General features: G+C 53.6%; 8 protein-coding genes across 8 annotated transcripts; 6 read left to right on the top strand and 2 right to left on the bottom strand.

Annotated features, from left to right (window-relative positions):
* The first annotated feature begins 472 nt into the window (after window positions 1-472).
* P152DRAFT_508361 (long-chain-fatty-acid-CoA ligase/ protein binding protein) lies at window positions 473-3726 on the top strand. The gene is made up of 6 exons (XM_033682582.1): window positions 473-637; window positions 934-1097; window positions 1158-1191; window positions 1244-1462; window positions 1525-3130; window positions 3199-3726. The coding sequence occupies exons 1-6, from the start codon at window positions 631-633 to the stop codon at window positions 3314-3316; spliced, it is 2148 nt and encodes a 715-aa protein (XP_033532695.1). The 5' UTR covers window positions 473-630; the 3' UTR covers window positions 3317-3726.
* A 736-nt stretch (window positions 3727-4462) lies between these two features.
* Window positions 4463-6025, top strand: P152DRAFT_365041 (uncharacterized protein; the record flags this gene model as incomplete). Its single annotated transcript, XM_033675415.1, has 2 exons — window positions 4463-5369; window positions 5448-6025. Coding segments are annotated over 2 exons (1485 nt in total), but the record flags the coding sequence as incomplete, so codon positions are not given.
* Window positions 6026-6645: 620 nt separating this feature from the next.
* Window positions 6646-7062, bottom strand: P152DRAFT_467440 (putative transcriptional elongation protein Spt4; the record flags this gene model as incomplete). The annotated part of the gene is made up of 2 exons (XM_033680765.1): window positions 6646-6930; window positions 6985-7062. The coding sequence occupies 2 exons, from the start codon at window positions 7060-7062 to the stop codon at window positions 6646-6648; spliced, it is 363 nt and encodes a 120-aa protein (XP_033532697.1).
* A 481-nt stretch (window positions 7063-7543) lies between these two features.
* On the top strand, window positions 7544-9561 carry P152DRAFT_419780 (serine/threonine-protein phosphatase-like protein 5). The gene is made up of 5 exons (XM_033677133.1): window positions 7544-7672; window positions 7735-7815; window positions 7887-8322; window positions 8372-8980; window positions 9040-9561. Exons 1-5 carry the CDS (start codon window positions 7595-7597, stop codon window positions 9174-9176), a joined length of 1341 nt encoding a protein of 446 aa, XP_033532698.1. The 5' UTR covers window positions 7544-7594; the 3' UTR covers window positions 9177-9561.
* Window positions 9562-10729: 1168 nt separating this feature from the next.
* P152DRAFT_459952 (uncharacterized protein) lies at window positions 10730-11910 on the top strand. The gene is made up of 3 exons (XM_033679793.1): window positions 10730-10998; window positions 11095-11194; window positions 11251-11910. The coding sequence occupies exons 2-3, from the start codon at window positions 11095-11097 to the stop codon at window positions 11424-11426; spliced, it is 276 nt and encodes a 91-aa protein (XP_033532699.1). The 5' UTR covers window positions 10730-10998; the 3' UTR covers window positions 11427-11910.
* Window positions 11911-13271: 1361 nt separating this feature from the next.
* Window positions 13272-15115, top strand: P152DRAFT_399849 (uroporphyrin-III C-methyltransferase; the record flags this gene model as incomplete). The annotated part of the gene is made up of 2 exons (XM_033676538.1): window positions 13272-13575; window positions 13638-15115. 2 exons carry the CDS (start codon window positions 13272-13274, stop codon window positions 15113-15115), a joined length of 1782 nt encoding a protein of 593 aa, XP_033532700.1.
* Window positions 15116-15555: 440 nt separating this feature from the next.
* P152DRAFT_400112 (uncharacterized protein) lies at window positions 15556-17057 on the top strand (the record flags this gene model as incomplete). The annotated part of the gene is made up of 2 exons (XM_033676553.1): window positions 15556-16034; window positions 16094-17057. Coding segments are annotated over 2 exons (1443 nt in total), but the record flags the coding sequence as incomplete, so codon positions are not given.
* Window positions 17058-21428: 4371 nt separating this feature from the next.
* Window positions 21429-22368, bottom strand: P152DRAFT_475119 (uncharacterized protein; the record flags this gene model as incomplete). The annotated part of the gene is made up of 3 exons (XM_033681387.1): window positions 21429-21763; window positions 21834-22006; window positions 22073-22368. 3 exons carry the CDS (start codon window positions 22366-22368, stop codon window positions 21429-21431), a joined length of 804 nt encoding a protein of 267 aa, XP_033532702.1.
* Between the last annotated feature and the right edge of the window lie 144 nt (window positions 22369-22512).

Genomic DNA, 22512 nt, shown 5'->3' on the forward strand with positions numbered 1-22512 from the left:
ACTACGGAAACGGTAGGTTTTCCTCTCAAAAGTCAAAAAGCCACATCTCCCAAAATCCGGTCCATTTTCGAAATTATATTCAGAGAGGACGTGCCATTCATTCCGGTACTGGTCCACAAGTCCAAAGCAAGGACCGCTGTACTTTAGGGTGACGTACTCTACCGAGGCTGCGAGGCTAGATCGCGAGCAAGCCATAGATGATAGACTTCATTTCAGATTTCAGACGACAGCACATCAATCGAACACCTATTGTGAAGTTGTAATACGGTTTTTGGATCGCCACGATATCCAGTGCTGGTGCAATCATACCTTTCCTGAGTTCATTCCAATGCATCAATCCAGTATCTATCCCAATCAGCTCTCCAATAAAGCCATACGTAGCACTTGGGAAAGCCGGCGGTCTCATTGGCCGGCCCCATCGGATCCCCCCCATTTCATATACCTTGGATTCGGCCCCGAACTAACCTAGCCCCGGCGTGGCACCGGAATAGATTGCGTCTTTCGCATCTTGTTCCGAGAGGCGGCTGCAATCCCGCACGTCTGCAACGGCGACAAGGTTCGTTTGGCCCCAAATCCTCAATAAGTGACCCGCATTCATGACATTCCTCGCCTCGGTACCGCCGAGGCATCATGTTTGGTCGAGATTGGCCAAGTTTATGGAACACTTTTAGCTAACCTGCCCTAATGACCTTCTAGAAGTCCTCTCTCTTCTCGTGATTCTTGCGAGGTTTCTTTCTTTTGGGTCCTTCTTCGTCGGTCGTTCCATCATTTTTGGTCTACCAGTACTCCGTCGTGTTCTGTCGAGGCAAGGCGTCATCTCGCCCCAACATCCGGACGATATCGAAGTTGCATACTCAGCCGCTCTCCACCGGTGCAATAAGAATTAGACAGAACGGAAAACACAGAGCTCAAAAGACAAGATGCCGCTGATAGGTGTTCATAACCCCGCGATCGAAAACGCGAAGGCCTTCCAGGCACCGCCGAAACCTGGCGCGCCGTACAGCGTGCCAATTGCGGGCACAGCGCGCCCTGGACGAACACCCATCTATCGACACTTCCGGTTCCAGGACAAATTGTTGGAAACTTTCGATCCAGAGGTAAGGGAGAATGAGGGACATTGGTAGGAAACTCCGAGGAAACTGACCGTTCGCATCCAGGTCCGGACGATCCACGACTCTTTCGAGGTTTCATGTAGGCATTCTATTTCGCGAGTGATGAAGCATCGGAAACTAACATGGCGTAGCGAAGCTATACCCGACCAACCGATGCCTGGGCTATCGTCCATGGGATCCAAAGTCGAGGACGTTCGGCGACTACCTCTGGGAAAGCTATAAGCAGATTGCCGAGAGGAGAAATAACTTCGGGTCGGGTATCGTGCAGCTGCACAAGGAGCTTGGCGTGACGGATGCGAAGTACGGTGTTGGCTTGTTCTGCAACAATCGCCCCGAGTGGCAGATCACTGGTAGGAGATGGATTTCTTGTAGCCGTATTAGTTGAACATGGAAGGAGGCTCACCATGCACAGATCTCGGATGCATGAGCCAAGGGCTCTATACCGTCTCCATCTACGACACCCTCGGACCCAGCGCGACCGAATACATCATCAACCATGCCAGCCTCAACTGCGTCGTTACCTCTCTCAACCACATTCCCGCGCTTCTCCAGATCAAGGCCTCCGCCGACCTCCCGCAATTCCGGTTAATCATCTCGCTCGAGCCCCTCGATACGGGCGATATCCCCGGCCACTCCAAACGCGACATCCTCGCCGCCTTCGCCTCCAAAGTCGGCATCAAGATCATTACCATGGCGGAAGTCGAGGCTCTTGGCGCATTGAAGCCGCTGGCTCCTAACCCGCCTGCGCCGACCGACCTCATCACCATCAACTACACCTCCGGCACCACCGGCGATCCCAAAGGCGTTATGCTCACTCACTCAGCCGCTGTCTCTGCCACAGCTGCATCGATGACCTCCGTCGAGCAGTCGCCACAGGACATCATCTGCTCCTTCTTGCCGCTGGCGCATATCTACCAACGTATTGGCGAGCACTGTGCGCTGTGGGCCGGCGCCGCCATTGGGTACTTCCACGGCAATGTCGCAGAGCTCGTCGACGATTTGAAGTTGATCCGGCCGACGGCCTTCTCCGGTGTCCCGCGACTATACAATCGGTTCGGGTCCGCGATCAAGGCGGCTTCGGTCCAGGCGCCGGGTTTCCGCGGCACCCTCTCGAACTACGTCATCAACACAAAGACGGCGAACCTCGCACGGCCGGAAGGCGGCAAGGATGGCGAGCCGACGAACAAGCACGCGGTCTGGGATCGCGTCTGGGGTCGCAAGGTGGCTGCCGCTTTGGGACTTGACCGCTGCAGGACCATGATCTCGGGTAGCGCGCCGATCGACCCGACATTGCACCAATTCCTCCGGGTCGTCTTCGCGAACAACTTCCTGCAAGGCTACGGTCTCACCGAGACGTACGCCTGCAGTCTCATTCAGGTGCCTGGCGACCTCTCCGCCGGCAACTGCGGTGCCGTCTCACCCTGTATCGAGGCGGTCCTCCGCGACGTGGAGGACATGGGATATACGACGGCCGACAAGCCTCACCCGCGCGGTGAACTCTGGCTACGAGGGAACAGCCGACTCGTGGCGTACTACAAGAACGACGCCGAGACGGCGAAGGCGATCGACGAAGATGGCTGGTTCCGCACCGGAGATATCTGCGAGATCGATTCTCGCGGCCGATTCAAGGTGATCGACCGCGCGAAGAACGTGCTGAAGCTCGCGCAGGGCGAGTACGTCTCCCCCGAGCGCATCGAGAACGTGTTCTTGGCGAACCTGGGCTGGTTGATGACGGCGTTTGTCCACGGCGATTCAACCGAGAGCAGCCTGGTGGGGATTTTCGGCGTCGATCCGGCGCCGTTCGCGGCGTGGGCCAGCGCGGCGCTGAAGGAGAACATCAGTGGCGAGGATATCAACGCTTTGAGAGGAACTTTGAAGAGGCCGGATGTCCGGGAGAAGGTGGTTGCGGAGTTGAGGAAGGTGGCGCGGAAGTCGAAGTTGAATAGGTTTGAAGAGTGCAAGGGGGTGCGACTCCATTTGGAGCCGTTTACGGTGGACAATGGGTTATTGACACCAACGTATGTTGTCCCTCTGCCTGGAGAAACTGCCTATTTGCACTTGAGCGCTGACTAACATGGCTGAATAGGCTCAAACTCAAGCGACCGCAGACAGCGAAGACATTCCGAACCGATATCGATGACATGTATGCGGAGATCGCGGCCGAAGATGCGAAGAAGCCGCAAAAGCTGTTGGCAAAGTTGTAAAAATGTCTGCTTTAAAGGGCGTGTTTGAGGCGATGGAGGGGAAGTGGAAGTTGCAGTTTTGTGAACCGTCTTAGGAGTTGCACCAACTGCGGGTACCACTCGCTGATATTTGTCATGGAATCCTTCCCCATTTCCTGTGTACGGCCATGTTTGTAGAATTTAGTGAACAGTTGAGGACAAAGTTAGGTAGTTGGCGATTCAGGAGATCACTTATCAGTGGACAGAATAGCCGAGGGTCGCTATGAACCAGACCGATATCCCGATATACAGCGCACGTGTAGTATGATGAGTGATTTGATAACAGCTCGTATTAGCATGGAAACCGGGACTTTGATTAGTTACTGAAGACTGGGTATTTCCATTTTGACACCAATTTGACACCAAACATGTATTGTACTACAATTGAAGCGTTTAAAGATTGATATGGAACGGGGAGCTTATGATTGCCATTATGGCATCGGATGTCAGCATGTGGCGGAGCTGCTCTTAACCCGGCTCCCATGACTGCTCAACACCATCTCAGCTATACTTAGTTTGATAGTCAACATCCCTCAATACACGTCCATTCAACGAATCGTCAGTTCGATACTTCTTCTAGGACGTTGTGACGTACTGTCCATGGACGCGACGGTCGGATAACTGTCCTTGTTCTCTAACGGCATCGACCCCGTCACTCATTTGCGCGATGAGAACAGCTGCTCAGCGGACCTGACCTTCACTCCTGGCTGCGAACACCTTCTTTAGAACCGAGAGAACCTTGCGTCCATTCATTACCATGTCCCTATCGCAAAGATGATACTTGTTCCCAAAAGCAGCGGGCATAGGCCTCTCACAGGTCGCTCACCCCTCTCGTACCTCGCCCTCTCCTTGTCCTTCCTTGCGCACGTCCAAAGCGCCCATGCCAGCGAGTCCGATTCGATAACCGGGTCTAAAAATGGAGAGAGAATACGAGACATGATCCATGAGGTGGACTGGGGTGGAGGCGGCGGCAGTGCGATTTTGATAGAGGCCGTTTCAATACTCGGTTTGGGAGGAGGGAAGCAACCGGAGGTTGAACCGGCGGCACATCTGCAATACGACACCGCATTCCCGAATCTCGCGCTGGATAAGAGCGCTCTTGGGGAGCGACAACTGGGATTCTTGAACCTCCCGAACAACATCCCCGAGAAATTAAACATCTCGCCAGGCGAAACGGTGTATTACGTGGTGCAAAACGAAACGGTATGGGGGCCGCCTGGGACTGCTGGAGTCGGGCTCCCGTCGCCGATCGACAGACGGCGAGATGTGGGTGATAGTCCAGATGAAGCACACACGGAGTTAAGACGAAGGCAAACATCGACGAAGACAGTCTGGTTGTCGATGAACACCTGCCAACAACCAACGACAAACCAGACGCTGAGCGCCGCGCCACCTCAGCTTACCATGTACGTCTCGACGTCCGACGGCAACCAGAAACCCGGCCCGGATGTCACCAGCGAAGAGCAGGAAGTCATCGCGCTCGTCGAAGGATTTGCCAGTGTAGCAATCCAAGCCGACAAGAATGTCTACGTCGGCGTCTCCGCCCCTTCGCTTCCCGACACCTTCACGGGGCCGTGGAACTACCAAATCGCCGCGTCGATCGACGCGCCGTTTTTCGAATCCCAGGACAACAGCTTCCTAGGCATCGTGGACACGGACACGACCTCGGCGCTGCTCGTGACGGGGAACCTCACTAGCACTGGCGCGGATCAAAAATTGAAGGACAAGTGGCTAAGCGCGGACACGCCGTTCACGATCTTCACGTACGCGGCGAATACCACGCAGGTGGACGGGGTGCGGAACTCGTTCTGCGGGCTGGACTTGGCGAAGAAGGACGCACTGGAGGTCACAATGGGAATGACGGATCGGGGGGAGGACGATATTCCGCGGCAGCAGTTTCATGTGAAGGGACTGCAGGGAGGAACCACGTATCACGGTCTTCTAGCCATCGAGGGCAACAGTACGGCGTTTGGACCCGGTGTCGTCGGTGGTGGAGGACGAGTTTGGCGACCAGTGAAGTTCTCTACTAAGTCCGGTTCGTATTTGCCTCTTCGATTCCTCCCATATATTCACTCAGTTGATACGCAAGCTAACCCAACCATCCTGTTTCTAGACAGCAACTGTGCCCTCATCTTCTCCCTCCCCTTCTGCTCCTCCATCGCCTACGCCGCCCCCTCCAACCCCACCCTCTTCGCCGACCACTCCCAGCTCGCTGCCCTCTATGACAACCGCGCCCAGGCGCTCTACAAGAACTTCAACCGCTCCCTCCAGCAGATCCCCTGCAACACCACCGACACCGCCAAGTACTCCCTCGCGCGCACCTGCGACGACTGCGCGCGCGACTACAAAGACTGGCTCTGCGCCGTCAGCATCCCGCGCTGCACGGACTTCTCCCTCGCGGTGCCGCCCAGCGACGCGCTCAGCGTGCGGCCAAGGAACATCGCGGCGCCGTACTATAATGGGTCGGAGCCGCCGGATGTGGAGCGGTTGGGGTGGGATCTGAGCTGGCGGGAGCGGCGGTTCGCGAACTCGAGTCGGAATGCGTGGATTGACGAGACGATTCGACCGGGGCCGTATAAAGAGGTGCTCCCGTGCAGCGAGAGCTGTTGGGATGTGGTGAGAAGTTGTCCGGCGAGTTTGGGGTTCAAGTGTCCTGAGGATGGGATTGGGGTGGAGTGGGGGTATGGAGAGGAGCCGGTGTGTAATCGGGTGGGGGTGTATGACATCGATGGATCCAGGGGTGCGGCGGGGCGGTTGGGTGTGGATATTCGGTGGACGTGGACGGTGGTGGGGATGTATTTGTTCATCTGGCTATGGCTTTGAGAAGATTGGAATGCATTGGGTGGTGTTCAGGAGGGTTGCGTCGGTTGATCGGGATATAGCGAGGAGTCACGCGGTGTACATGTGTAGATGAGGGTCTGTTCATCAGCGGAAAATTCATAAACCTCCCGTCAAAAATCTAGTCGTACAGTTACTTCAACGCCCATGCCATGCGTGCCAGTATTTGCGCCACGCTTGTAATGCATCTCTCTGACTCCCTTGCGGCTCTCCTCGATTCAAGCCAACTTTGAGCTCATACTCTGTACGTAAACCCAAAACGCCGCGTCCAAAGCATAGAAGAATGGAATTGCCACTCGACAGCCATAGCTGTCAATATGTGATGCCCGAGGACTCACTCCATATTTCAGAGGGGAGGAAGCCAGTGGTCCCTTGCCGCGCCTCAACGTCGCATACGGCCTCAGTCCATGTCTTCGCCCTCCATCCCAACCTCACGCAAGCCAGTTCCGCCCACGAAACCCCGCCACCATCAATCAAAGATCCTCATTAATCGCGCTCCCGTCCCTCGGCATATACCGCACCCCCGAATCCTCCATCGTCTGCAACACATCGTCCGGCAGCTGTCCCTCCACCTTCACCGCATACACCCCGGGCACATACCCATCCAAGCGCTGCCACCGCGCGACCCACGAGGCGGACGGGTCCGCGAGCGAGATGCCACCGGAGTAGACTTGGGAGGTGCAGACTTGCACGTTTTCGGGGGAGCCGGCGAGGTTGAGGAAGGATTCGCAGTTGGGGCAACCGGAATTGATGAAGTGCTGGCCGGGTTAGTTGGGGATATTAGGAAGAGGGGAGGAGGCGAGGGGGCGTACAGTTTGAGGGAGGATGATGGAGCAGATGATGCAGGCGCGGTGGTTGCGGGAGTTGGGGGGCGGGATGTTGGATGCCATGTTAGTTTATTGGATTGATGTAGAGTTTGAAGAGGAGGCGAGAAGTGTATTGCACGGTTATATAGTGCTCGTCGATTAGCAAGTAGCGTTATTTATCCCATCAACTGAACCTCTTTACTCTTCAAGTGGCACTCGATGAACCAAGACGGTACGGTCCGGGTTTACCCGAGGATCAGCCGGTCGTCAGGGTCCCGCCTTGCAACGATCGCCGCTGAACCTTGTCGCCTGTCGGCCTTAACAACTTAAACTTCCATTCCCCATGATTCTTCCATCTTCCGAAGACTTGAGAGAGCGTTTGGTCCATCGACTGCTTTTGAGTACCTCTTGAACCTTGAAAATATTCTTCTCCTGAACAGCCAAACTTGCCTCGCACTTCCGATCCCATCCTTCTCCCCCTCCCACCTACCGCGACCGCACACTCCCTGCAAATATGGCTTCAGGCGAGACGAATGGCCAGCCTGCAGCCGAAGCGAAGGCGGCCGCCATCGCGCTCAAAGACCAGGGAAATGCTGCATTCAAGGAGCACGATTGGATGAATGCGATCAAGTATTATACCGCAGCGATCGAGAAATACGACAAGGAGTCGGCTATATATTCCAACCGCGCCCTCGTAAGTCGGCCAAGCTGAACGGAGCTGTCGCGTGCCGAAATGCTAATGCAAGGGGCGTGTAGATGCACATCAAAACCGAAGCCTATGGACTTGCTACTTCGGATGCGAGTAGGGCGATCGAACTGGATGAGAATAATGTTAAGGTATGTGCGCTCAGGAGGGACGGGAGGTCGGCACCCCGCACCGCTTCGATCTGGCTGACAGGTTTCTGTAGGCATATTATAGAAGAGCCATCGCCAATACCGCGATATTGAATCACAAGGAGGCACTCCGGGACTGGAAGATCGTCACCAAGAAAGTCCCCGCCGACAAGAAGGCGAAAGGGTACTACGAAGAATGCCAGAAACAGCTAAAGCGGGATGCGTTCCTGAAAGCGATCGATGTGGGCGACGAGGCGTCGGCAGCGGAGGGACTGCATGTCGAGGAGATGGTGGTGGATAAGGACTATGATGGTGCGAGGCTAGGGGACGAGATGACGCAAGAGTTCATCGACGATATGATCCAGCGGTTTAAGAATGGGAAGACGATACATAAGAAATATCTCTACCAGATTATCTTGGCGGTTAAGGATATCCTCACGAAAGAGCCGACGATGGTGGAGGTGGATGTTCCCAAGGAGCATAACATCACAGTCTGTGGCGATACGCACGGTAAGACGTTTTTATCTCCTTTCCGGAAACCCATTCTAATATACCTTAGGCCAATTCTTCGACCTTCTCGAAATCTTCCGCCTCGCAGGGGCACCCTCCTCAACACATTACTTCCTTTTCAACGGCGACTTCGTCGACCGCGGCTCCTGGTCCTGCGAAATCGCCCTCCTCCTGTACGCCTACAAATGGCTCTCCCCCAACACCTTCTTCCTCAACCGCGGCAACCACGAAACCGACGACATGAACCGGATGTACGGCTTCGAAGGGGAGTGCAAAGCCAAATACAAGTCCGAACGCGTATTCAAGCTCTTCTCCGAGTCCTTCTCCGCACTCCCCCTAGCGACGCTGATCGGCCAGAAGTTCTTCGTGCTCCATGGCGGGCTGTTCTCGGATGACGATATCACCCTGGATGATGTGCGGAAGTTGGATCGGTTCAAGCAGCGGCAGCCAGGGCAGAGTGGGTTGATGATGGAGATGCTGTGGACGGATCCGCAACCCGCGCCCGGGAGAGGGCCGAGCAAGCGTGGTGTGGGGCTGCAGTTCGGGCCGGATGTGACGAAGAGATTCTGTGAGCGGAATGGGTTGGATGCCATCATTCGAAGTCACGAGGTTCGGATGGAGGGCTATGAGGTGGAACATGATGGACGATGCATCACAGGTACGTCGTGCTTCGATTCCATGACCCGAGGATTTAAGTTCGGTGCTAACTACCTGCAGTCTTCTCCGCTCCGAAATACTGCGATACCACGGAGAATAAGGGCGCGTTCATCAACATCGGCCCGGAGTATAAGCTCGAATACACCAAATTCGACGCTGTCCCCCATCCTCCGGTGAAAGCAATGGTACGTATCTGACTCCTGTTCAGCCAGCCATTCGGGATCTTAACTAACCATTGTCCAGCAATACGCCTCCAATGCACTCATGAATTTCATGAATTAACCTCCCCCACTCCATCGACCGTCCACCTTGCATTTGGAGGGCCCCCTTCAGCTTTCCCTCCGTAATTCGCATTCTCCGCCTCCGGTTCTATTCATGTGCACCTTCACGGTTCCTTCTCTGCACCCGCTCTGCCGGGTTCTGGCGTCTTTTTGGGGCTCATGCTTCTGCATAGCGTGGCAATTTTGGGGTTTGGACGTAACGATCTTTTCTGCTTCATGTGGTTTTGATACATGGGGATCTGTACATGGTGACACTAGGACTGGGTTGACTGAATAGAGAAAACGTGCATGGATGACTTTGCAGGAATTTTGTCGAAATGTGAGGAGATGCTGTCTAATGGGGTTTTCTGTCTTTTTAACGTGATCATGCTTCGTTCTCTGGAAGCCTTCCGGGGGGCTTCAAACTTTCCCGTTTCAAACGTGCCTCTGAACCCTCGACCAATTCCGTTTGATTTTGGCGTTTAGGCGACACTGCACGCTGCATTGCATGGTGCACCGCATTGGTCCAAAACATCAGCCTTGGTCGATCAGCTCATCGTGCCGCTCCTGCAGAGCCCGGAAATGGCGTCCAATCCGGATCGTGAAAGTAAGAACTGATTCCAGAATCTCTATCCAAGCCGAGGAGAGAGTCACGATTGGGAATTAAGGCGAACGGTACTGCATAGCCCTCTTGTAGGTCTACGCGTGCAAACATTGACAGCCAATTAGACAATGTATTCGGTCGCTAGTTTTTAGGGGTAGTAATACATATGCGATCCTCAAACATGAAGCAGCCGGCAATGACGCGCGAACCGTGACGCGGACATCGAACAGGCGCAGCGGGAGAGCCGGAGAGTTCAAGGATACAGGTCGAGACGCACACATGGACGCTTATATTTGGCTTCGTGCTGGTTGAATTTGTGATCTCCCGCGAAGTAGTTGTGTATTTCTGCCCCATCTAGGAAAGAGTAGGCCGTAGAGATTTAGCTGTCTCTACTTCGTTACTCGTAGTCGCTATCTAGACGCTGGAACTGTTGTACCACTGTAATAACTATTTCATGACTATGTTGTGGGACTCCTAAGCAATCTCGCATTCAAGCAACGTTGAATAGACTACCGTTATAACTGATGAACTTGTCGGTAGTGAAGATCGTTTTAACCCCCTAGTGAAATTGCCTTGGATCTGTTTCGATGTTTAAGCTTAACTACTCTGTGCTCAGTCATATGCCAGTTGAGCAGCATCACGCGTGGTTCCTTTGCGAACCATGTCCGATAAAATGCAGGTATTTCGCTGAGGGTTGTTGCCCATTGTTGTTTCTTCGTTCCAAATCCAGTGCAGGGGGCTGTACTTCAAGTACCACACAGGTGACAGGGTGAGGAAATGGAAGGGAGTGGCACAGCAAAAGCAGGCTGTAGTTTAGTGTATAATAACTCCATACATGCCCCAAGAATCAGCACTGCTCCATACATGCCCCAAGAATCAGCCCTGCTCCATACATGTCCCAAGAATCAGCACTGCAACATGCATGACCAGCGTTGCATGCTGCATGTCCAGCGCCGCATATGCATGCACGAACTACCTCCACGCTGTCGCCTTCCTGCCCAAGGTATACAAATTACCATGATTGGCGGAAGGGAAATGCTACTCTGGGTATAGATATAAAATATGATCCTTCCCCTTTCCCCCGGCACTACTGAAAAAGATGCACAGTCTTTCGCATACATGTCTGGCGGTTCAACAAGGCATGACCTCCAAGCTTCAACTGGACAGCATTGACACTCATTGATGAGGTGAGAACCCATGAATCAACCCTTGATGCTCGTCTGAGTAGAGTCCTAGATAACCTCCGCAACGATGAGTCCAGAAGTGATTTGCTCCGTGATATTTGGTATCGTGGCAGCGCTGATTGCGATGGTTGGGGTGCTACAAACATTTTTTCATCGACAGGCCCATCGTATATACACCCCAAGATCTCCTATAGGCGTTAATAGCGGCTAATGTACAAGACAGAGAGCGATCTCGAAGCGCAGCGAGTCTGGTTCGGTCAACTTCCATCCCACCATAGAGAAAGACTCGACGTACCATTCGAAGTCATGGGTCAACCACTCGAAATGAGTTCGCCGCCGCCGATAAGTTATCAGGACGGAGGAGCCCAAATGAATCATTTCAGACCACCCGAACCGTGAACCTTCAGCATGATGTTCGGTTGAGCATACCGTACGGCCGATATGACACGACCTATGATCCAAAATAGAAAATCCGGTGTGCGCTTTGCGTCGAGGAGAACATGCTTAGCCACATCGATATTCCGACGCGGTATATACGAGCAACGCACCCGAAGGTCGACTTCCCAGGCAATCGTCCGCGACTCAACTCGGCCTTCCCCTGTCTCATTATATCTTCACGCCCAGAGGGCAAGTTTCATCTGCATGGAGGCACAGATGCAACGAGGCCCACGGTTTCGTACTTATCTGCACCTCCCCATTGGATCCACTGTGGTCTTCAAAAAACAAGACAAGAATTGTACAAAAGGATATAGAGGAAGACTCGATGTTGTTGTATTTGACTTGACAGTGACGTCAGGGGCATTTGACTTGTAAAGGTGCAACCCGGAGCGACTCATAGCACATGGACTTGTAACGCAGTAAACCCCAGGCTAAACAAAAGACTTCAATGGATGTATGATTTCGATAAAATTATTCACCTCTGCTGTTTCCACCATCATCCGTAAACATCATCCGTCAACGACTGGGCAGAAATGGAAATAGAAGAAAGGAAGAACACAAACACAGCTGCGTATGAAAAACTGGATTTCTGCTAGATGATAGTTGCAAAGGAATCAGCTTCTATCGAGCAATAGATAATTCCGCAGACTGCAATACCTATTCCGTAATGTACTGTCAGTTCGGACGCATGATAGAATTTGTAGATGGTTACGGAGCGAACAGGCTGGCTTAATGGATGGTAGACCAGCAAAATTCCCAGTCTCAAGCACAGATAACTTTTTCTCAGTTGCTCTCAGTGAGCAAAAGTGTAATTTATTGGTTGCGCTGTAATTATTGGATAATGAAGTACGCTAGTTAATTTCGATACTGAATTTACCAGCAGTCACAATTGCAATTGGCTGAAATAGTTAAAAAGTTGACACTAAGCTTTTTCTAATACATATCCCTATCCTCAAGTAATCCTCCACATCTCCTCACCTTGCCCGCTATCCAGTCACATGATTACGTCAGGCTACAATATTTGCTTGCATGTGCTTTGTGCTTTCGACATGGTCACTCACCACAAACTCACACTCCCCCAAGTTCCCCCAAGTCTTGTCGCAGTTCCGCGGAGGGTGGATATTAATTGTTGCCTTTATGTTCCGTCCGCCTTACATTTCTTACCACTCAATATCAGTGTTTGTTCATCGATCACCAATACCTAGTGAGTGATAGGAAACTATATGCACTTCTCTTTCCTTATCAATTTCCTCTCCACCGACGTTACCAAACCAAGAATGGTATTTCGTACAATCAATTCCATCACTTCAACCGTTTGATATTGGATGCTTCCACCTTCGGCTATCTCATTAGTTAATCGCATCGATTGTAATCCTTGTTGATCGATGGACCATTCAGCCAATGAGCGAGATGAACTGGGTATTTCCTCGGAGCTAGCCATGATAAGGCGATATTGGTGCAAGTGACGCCAGCTGCAAACTAAAAAATTTGTGCATGCTTCTCCATGGAGAATTGGAGATGTATTATTGCCCCCGTGTGGAACCATCGAGGATTAGACTAAGGGACTTTATCTATGACCATATTTGAAGGACAAGATGTCCATGCTCTTTCCCCAATGCTGCTGCGAATAGTTCCTGTGGTGAAGGTTTTTCGTATAGATATCAACTTCTGCGAAAACGGTTGACAACAGCGAGCAGTTGGGATAAAACCTCGATTTACAAGCAATTGATAGCTCTCCGGACCGATATCTCTAGCCTCGTCCCTCACGACTACCGGACCGAGTCGAGTCAAAGTCCCGCAAGAACGATGGCCTTCAACCCCGCCCTCCTCACCGCCATTGACTCGACCTCCCACGTCCACCTCATAATCGGCAGCAACCCTCTTGCTGGCGCACGATGCGGGCGTTCGATCGAAGTCGGCGCTCGCCCGATCCTGATTGCGCCGCCAATTGCACCCATGCACTATGGGCTGTCCAAGCGAATTGAGGACGGGGAGGTGGAGTGGGTGAAGCGGGAGTTTCAAGATGAGGATCTGAAAACGTTGGGAAGAGAGCAAGTAGATAGGGTGGTGGATGCTGTGTTCGTCACGTTGGGGCCGAGAAACCCGGCCAGTAAGTTGATCATTGGATGGTGAGACCACATTGGACAAGTTGCTGACGCAAATGTTGGATAGGCACACATATCTCGAATCTATGTCGAAGACTGCGCATACCAGTCAACGTAGCAGAGGCGGCTCATCTGTGCACATTCACGCTCCTCTCCACTCACAACGATGGGCCGCTACAAATCGGCGTGACCACATCTGGGAAAGGATGCAAACTCTCTTCGCGCATCCGTCGCGAGATCACATCATCCCTCCCACCGAACCTAGGAACCGCAGTCTCCAAGCTTGGAACGCTCCGGAGGAGAATATGGGAAGAAGACTACAAAGAAGAAGCACAGGAGCTGGAAGCAGAAGACGACGATTCGGGACAGTCCGCCACATTCAACAAGCTGGTTACACTAGAGGATCTGGAAGCGATCAAGACCAGGCGGATGCGCTGGCTTTCGCAGATATGCGAATATTGGCCATTAAATCGACTGGCGAGCATATCCGATGCAGACGTTGATGTCCTGTTGAACAACTACACTTCCTCCATCCTCTCATCTTCGAATTTGTCGACCTCCCGAACGACATCGACACTACCAGCCTCTCTCATTCCCGCCCTTCCACCTCGCAAACCCTACATCACTCTCGCAGGATCCGGCCCAGGAAGCCCTCACCTCCTCACTCTCGCGACCCTCTCCGCCCTCCGCACGCACCCCGTAATCCTCACCGATAAGCTCGTCCCCGCCGCCGTCCTATCCCTCATCCCCCGCCGCACAACCGTCCACATCGCCCGAAAATTCCCCGGGTCCGCCGAGGCGGCTCAGGACGAACTCCTATCCCTTGCAGAAGAAGGCCTGAAGTCCGGCAAACATGTGCTGCGACTCAAGCAGGGCGATCCGTATTTGTTTGGACGGGGAGGAGAGGAAGCCAAGTGGTTTGAGGAGCGGGGTTGGGAGGTTAGGGTGTTACCTGGAATTACGAGTGCACTGAGTGCGCCACTGTGTGCAGGCGTACCGGTCACACAGCGAGGAGTGGCGGATGGGGTGTTGTTAGTGACGGGAACGGGAAGGAAGGGGAAGGCACCAGCTCCGCCGACATACATGCCGACGACCACGGTGGTATTTTTAATGGGGCTGCATCGGCTTGAAAGTCTCGTTGCATCCCTTATTGCGCCAGCTGGAAGAAAGGTGGGGGAGAACGAAGGGGAAACACAACTGGAGTCTGACAAGAGAGGGTTACCACCAGGTTGGACGGCCTGGCCGAGAGAGACACCGATCTGCATCGTCGAGAGGGCGAGCTGCCCGGATCAGCGCATTGTTCGGTCCAGTCTTCAGCATGTCGTGGCGGCGATGGAGGAGTTGGGGAGTAGGCCGCCGGGGTTGATAGTCATGGGGAATGCATGCGAGGTATTACGGGCCCCGGGGGGAAGATGGAGCGTGGAAGAAGGGGTCGGAGGCCTTTGCGGTGGTGGCATGGAGGGTGATGGGCTGGAGGGGTTGCTGGGGATGGTGGATGGGTTGGGGTTGAAGGAGGGAGTGGTGCAGGATCCGACAGAGTCATAATGGTGATCGCATTGTATGTCGAGTATTTGATGCCTAACATATATATGTATAATACATGTACAAATCTATTCCAATAGAGAAAATTTCGGTGCATCATTCTGTTGCAATTTAATATTGAATCCTGGAGTTCGATATCCCCTATCAAATCACAGTCCGGGGGTCTAAAATCGGATCGGAGCTCCACCGTCGCGCCGAAGGGGCCGGATCTCCAGGATGACCGCTTGTATCTCACATTGGCTCCATGGCCAATGCTCAACCACTCCGCGTCAACTCCAACGCGTATCGTGTCCTAAACTTCGAGCTTAGAGCTGAACAGATCAATGTAATTCTTAAGCATCGATCCCAATGCATTATGCGTACCCTCATCATCCCCGTGGACTGCTAAGAAGCCGTTAAATGGCCTCTCCGCCTTCCTATCGCTCCGCACCCTCACCACCAAGATGGTGACCTTCACCGAGGTGCTGGCCATCTACACCATCGGCGGCCTGACCTTCGTCCCTCTCCTTCTTGGACTCGTCCTCCTTCACGCCCACTTAACCTTCCCAACACGCGATACATCCACCCCTCCCACGAACAGATCCAGCTATGCCAGCACCATCTCCAACGGCGACGCCCACTCCGCCAGCCGAGAAGTCAAAGAAGAGCTCGAGGGGCTGCCGGAGGAGCTTCGCCCACGGACTCACGAGCCGGATGTTGCGGCCGGATACTTTGCGGTGTACCGCGACTTCATGGCGGGGTGGCTGGCGAACAAGCCGTTAGAGAAAGCCGCGGCGGTGAATGGGTATGGCGGGCTACCGAACGAGAGCCCAAGTGTGTATCAGAGCATGTATCGGAGTATCTTTGACCGAAGCAAGAATGCGCCGCCGAGTATGGAGAAGAACGGGAAGAGGGGGAGCAACGTGTTCTTCGTGGTATTGAGGTGAGTGGATGGATAAGGGCAGGGTATAGAGACAGATGGCTGACTGAATCCGGGTTTAGGCATGGGCATTTGATGCTATACGATAACGCGGAACAACTGGAAGTGAGGCACGTCATTTCATTGGCGTATCACGATGTGGATATCTATGGAGGCGGCGAGATCATTCCAGATGGGGAACTTTTTGTCAAGAGAAACTGCCTGCGGTTGAAGAGGAAACGGTTGATCGGCGATACGACACCTGAATCGAAGCCCTTCTATCTATATACCGACAACTGCTCGATGAAGGAGGACTTTTACCATGCTCTGGTTCAAAGCCAAGAGCATGACGACTCGCCCCCGCTTCCGCTCAAATTTGAGCCAACCGACATCGTCAGGCTAGTCCAACAGCTTCACGCATCTGAGGAGAATCTGCAGACACGATGGTTCAACGCCATCATGGGGCGGGTCTTCCTCTCTATGTACAAGACCCGGTTCATCGAGAACTTCATCCGCCTGAAGGTCACCAAGAAGATTGCGCGGGTTCAGAAACCGGCGTTTATCACAAGCTTGACGGTGCGGCACATCCATATGGGCGATAGCGCACCGATGATCACAAACCCCAAACTGAAGGAGCTCACGCTCGATGGGCAGCTCACTTGTGAAGCTGATCTCAGCTACAAAGGCAACTTCCGGATTGAAATCGGAGCCATCCTCCGCATCGATCTCGGCCAGCGGTTCAAGGCCCGTGAGGTAGAGGTCGTGCTCGCCAGCATCTTCAAATCGATCGAAGGCCACATCCTCCTACGTATCAAACCTCCTCCCACCAATCGTATCTGGTTCTCATTCGAGACCATGCCGAAGCTCGAAATGACCGTGGAGCCCATCGTTTCTTCACGGCAGATTACCTATGGTTTCATCCTCCGTACCATCGAGAATCGCATCCGGGAAGTTTTCGGCGAGACGCTTGTCCTCCCGAACTGGGACGATACGCCGTTCTTCGACACCACCGAGCAGCAGTTCCGTGCCGGAATTTGGGAGAACGACCAAGCCTCCGCTGCCACACCCACAGATAAGCAGACCGCTGCTGCGCATCACGGCCTCGTTGACCTTGTCGACAAAGGTGATGCTGGCTCCGAAGACGAGGAGACAACCCCGCCATTATCAAGCACCCCTCCGGACGCAAATGAGAAAGCAATAAGCATGCCCAGCCTACTTGACTCCATCCAAATCAACCAGAGGCCACCCCGAAAATCACCTACGAGTGTCTCTCTGGACAACACCACCGATATCACCAAGCCGCCGCAAGGGTTCTCCTCCTCCGTCGACGCCTCTTCCCCCCGCCCAGAAGCCGCCGCACCAAAGGCCATGCGTTCACGATCCTTTGCTTCTGCTGCCACTCCAGTCGTGTCTGCCGATCAAGCCACGACTGAGTCACTCACCGCGTCTCCGCCGCCTCAACAGAATGTAAGGAGGAAGTTCCTGGGCGGGAAGAAAGACAAGTCTGAGCCGAAGGACGCGGCATCAGCAATGAAGGATATATCGGCGAGGAGTATGAGTAGTTTGGGTATGGCGAATGAGAGCGCGCTGCAGAGTCCCGTGGGAACGCCACCCGAGCAAAGTGGCTTCATGGGACGGGCGAAGGGGGATAGCCTGAGTTCAACGAGCTCGAAGGATTCGAACGGTTTGGAGAGTAGCAAGGACCAAGAGGCTGGATCGTTGGCTATGGCTGGCGCTCAAACCGATGGTCAGGATGAGAGTACGAGCAGCTTAGCTACCGCGATGAAGCGTGGTCACAGCACGAAGCACTCAGTCGACAGCACGAGATCGTTCGGCGATGACATTCGCTCCATCACTTCCGAGACCTCCCACGCCAGCAACGAGACCGCGCGATCGAGTGGTTCTCTGGGTGGAGTGAGCAGGTCAGGAACTAGCCTGAGCGAGAAGCACCATCGCAAGCCTCTGGCTGCTGCTCGGGCGGCACTTACGGACCCCGAAACGCGACAGACTGTGCAAGCGAGCGTCAATGCAGCGGTTTTGGGAGCGAGAAAGTGGGGACTCGGAGTTTTGCAACGGCAAGCGTCGGCAAGGGCGGCGAGGAATCGACTTTCGGTAGGTTCGCAGGATGGCGGACAATATGTAGCAGAAGGCGGATTAGCAGCTGCTACACAAGAGGAAGAGACAACAGATGGCACGGATGTGAAAGGAGAGCCGCTAGTGTTAGAAGATAACAGTGGCCATGGAGAGACAACTCCAAGGCCTAGTATGGCAGAGTCGATATCTCGCCCAGCGAGCAGCTCGAGCACCGCAGACCGACCGGCCAGGAAGCGAAATGTCTCTTCCGGCAATGTCGAGTTATTTCCGACGCATCTCTCGAAGACAATGCCGATGCGCGGCGCTCCAGGCTCGCCAGGAGCACCTATTGGAAGAGGAAGGCCGCTGCCTCCACCTGGGGTCCCGTTACCCGGGCCAGAGCGTGAGAGACAGACTTGGGTGGGCTCATTGGTAGGATTGGGGAGGAAGAAAGTTCCTGGCGGCCAGGAGAGTCCTGGTCTATCCGCCCTAGACGGGCAGGAAGGGCAGGTCAATGGACGTTCCAGACCTGGGTCTGTGTCCAGTTTACCGCTGTCTGTTAAAGAACAACTCGAAGATGCGAATGGTACGGAGGATTCTGGACAACCAAGCGTCGAGACCACCGAAGAACGGGCGGAATCGGCTCAACCTGGAGAGACACGCAGCCTTACGAAGCAACCCAGCCGTGGCTCCATAGCTGAGCCTTCGAAACCCATCCGTCGAATCCCCGTCCCCGTCATCAACACCTCCATTAGCGCATCTTCCGAACCCGCAACGCAGACGCCAACTCCTACAACCGCAACACCCGCCATCCGACCCAGTCTCTCCAAACGGCACTCGACCAGCACCTTATCTCCCGACTCCCGCCGCTCCAGCATCCCCATCTTCAGCGACCGGTTAGCCGAGGAGCTGGCGAAGACTCCACCGCCTCTTCCATCGCAGCGGCGGGCTAGCCCGGGCGGATCGCGGATTCCGAACATCAGCAGGTCGAGTAGCACCGAGTCGAGGCGGACCCACCGTACTATAAGTCCGAGGCCCAGCAGTGTGATGTTAGGGGACTTGAGAGTGAGTATGGCATTGATGGGGGAAGACGCGAAGGAGCAAGAGCCAATGGCTAGCATCTCGGATGAGGCAAAAGTAACCAGCATCGAAGAAAAGGCCCAGGAAGACATTACGAGTGTCACGACGAATAGTTCTTCCCAGAAAGTCGAGGAGAAAGAATCAGCTCCAGACGATTTATTACCTGAACCGCTCCCCCAAAGCCCTCATCGGCACCCCAAACCACCGCTTCCACCTCGTCATCCCAAACGGTCTTCCGCCGACGCCTCATCCGACTCCTCCGACTCCTCCACCCTCCATGATCCCGTCAACTCTACCTTCTTCGGCCACGATTCCTCTGCCGCCAAGGCCGCTGTTTCACCTCTCTCGACATCCGACCAAGACATTGCCAGTCCCGCCTCAGGAGACCCCGCCACCCACCCTCCCTCAAATCCATCGATCCCCGGAACCGAAACCAACACCGAAACACCAGCAGCGCCAGTATCATCCGAGCCGTCGCCAATCATCATTTCCCATCACGAATATGATCCCGACGCGCCGGTCAAGCGGCGTCCGGTGCCCAAGCCGCCGTTGCCGAAGCGACACGAGCATCGTACGGTGGCGGAGGAGAGCAAGGAGAAGGACATCGGTGTTGGAGTGCTAAGTGGACATATGGGAAAGGCATTGGTGGACACGACAGAGTGAGCAGCCCGCCAGAAGGGACTTCTTGCCGACGATATATCTCAACCGGATGACGCGACTCGTTCATCCTGTCCGTCACCGCTTCGTTCGCCCCTCTGCCAGCGTGCTATCAACGTCCATGGGCTGGCTGATGCAGCCAGTGACGGATACGATTACCTATCTTCCTGTCCATATCTTATGTTGTTCGCGACGGTGGCTAAGGAAACGCCTTCTTTTGGCGTTCGTTTTAGAGATTCGAAATACCCAGCATATAATTGTGTCTATCATCAAGGTAGTAGCCTACGAATCAAGTCGTTGATTTCTTCCTACGCATTTCTTGCATCGTGTGTCTTGAGGACTTGCTTCAGCTGGTGAGTCGGATGAGTAGGCGTGTGCTATGACCTCGACTTGTAAGCTCAGTCAAATGTATCGCGCCTGGTGTCTCCTGTATCAACGTCCACGTATCCAGGCCATCGTCGCTGATATTAGAGGAGGTTCATTGGGGACGCACACGAGCTTGTTCGCTACGTGAGCTTATTCCTTCATCCACGTCGATGCGACGTGATTTTTTTTCAGCTTCAGCCTCTTGCCTCAAGCCATCTAATCTCTTTCACTGTGTACAATCCTCCAGTGCCAACCAGTGGTATCCGCGGCGCTTCTCTCTTGCCCCATTCTCGACTTGCTAAATGCCTTATGTACAGGGGCATCAAGATGGGAAACATTACACAGTGTGCTCGCGGTGCTCCTGTCTGCGTAGTCCTGGTCCAGAACAACACCGCTCTCAACGGTTTCACTGCCTCTTGTTTCAGCCACGAATGGTTACTAGCCGAGCATCAACGATGGATCTTCTTCTGTTATTCTGCGCCTCTAGGATTGTAGTGAGCGGCTCGAAGGGAATCTACATTCCTAACAAAGGTTAAACTTAAAAATTATGATCGTGCCTACATTCAAGTTTCGCGCCTTCGTGCCTTGCTGCTGGCTCGGCTTGCTGCAACTCCTCCCTGCTTCCTCGCGTAATCGCATCGTCTCGACCGCAATTTCGGCGTTCGTTCGTGTAGTAGTACAGTGTTGCACCCCTGTCTTTGATCATGATCGTGTAGGGGAAGAGGTACTCGCCCTATCCCATATGCTGTAGGCAATCTAATGTAGATCAATCCCCTCTCTGCCATCATACAGCTCCGACTCACACGAGCTCATCGAATGATGAAGTAGTCCCAACCAAAGCTGAAGCGACCTGGAAGCGGATTGCAGAAGTCGTGATGCATTCCAGTTGCTCCTGCTTGTTCGGGGGCAATGCCGATCCTGGTACGCTAGAGTACCATAATGGACGAAGCGGCTTGGCAGAGGGACCTGTCTAAGCATATTTCAACCTCATCTCAACATTTTCGAATCATCGCGTATCAGAACATCAGTCCTACGCGTGGTTGCAATCCCACGAAACTATTTCGGGTTCAATCGACCGTTTTGGTTACGTTTAATAGTATCCATAATTTTGTGTCAAGCCCATTGCTAGCGTAGTCTCTCACCAAACAGCATCATGCAGTGCCCATCCCATCGCTTTATTCCTGCTTGGTATCCACATTCCTACCCGACAATGCAGTCAAATTCCTGCTTCTCACTCCTTTCTCACGCTACATCCGCAGTCTCCTGCTCCCCAGTCTCTTCATCCCTAATATCCTCCAGGTCGAATACCGCATTCATGGGCAAGAATGGGTCCCTGTCGAGCAGTAGTTTCGCAACCTCAGCCGCAGTAACCTCCTTCCGGTTCTCCAGTGCCCTGAGCATCCGCCCTTGCGTTGTGCCGGTCTCCTTGTCGAACGGAGTCCATCGATCGGTCCCACCGAGCCCTTCATTATTGCGGCCTTCGACGACGAGCATTTGCAGATTGGTAGCGAGAACGTGATAGATTGCTCTGTGTACCTTGGAGTTTTTCTTCAATCCTTCTTCTTTGAAGTCGGCAACTGTTTAAGGTCTGTCAGCAACATAGAAGTCTAAACATTACGGAAGAGCAGGGGTGGATCTACTACTTACCGATCCTATCCAACGCTTGCTGGTCGCCTTCGACGAGACACTCAAGCAGCTGCGCCTCAACAACTGATTCAAGGTAGTCCTGGTTGAAGACGAGACCGCGGGGCGTGGCCTTATAGTCTCTGATGTGGTTTTCCACAGTGAGGCCTTTCATCACCGACAGAGAGCCTGTTCGCCTGCAGATAGAAGTAAGTACGCTTTTTTGTATTTCCCATGCCTTCCAAATTATGCCAATCACTTACTCGAACCACATCTGCAGTAGCCCTCCCTTGCACAAATCCTTGATCTCACTGGCACTCTTCTCGAGCTCCGGATCGGCTAGGTAAGTAAGAGCGAATCTGAGGAAAGACCACTGCTCATTGACTGATGCTTGTTCGCCTTGGAGTAGTTCCTCATATTTGACAACGGCATTCGGGTCGAGTGGCTTGTTCATGTCCACGTAGACGCGTCGACCCATTGGGAGACGCGCAGACCTAGATGTAGGAGCATCGGCCCCATATCCTAGGTCGATGAACTTCTTCAACACTTCGTGAGCCATCTTTGCTTGCCCAATGTTAGGTGTCAGCCGTTGATTAGTTTCCTTGTCTGTGTGGGATGTTTATTTGTTTCCCTGTGGCATAATCACATGCTCAAATTCTGGGTGCCATCAATCCACTTGTTATTGCCTTCTGCTCTCGATTCT

The sequence above is a fragment of the Eremomyces bilateralis genome, assembly GCF_010015585.1.
Source record: "Eremomyces bilateralis CBS 781.70 unplaced genomic scaffold P152scaffold_15, whole genome shotgun sequence".
NCBI lineage: Eukaryota > Fungi > Ascomycota > Dothideomycetes > Eremomycetales > Eremomycetaceae > Eremomyces > Eremomyces bilateralis.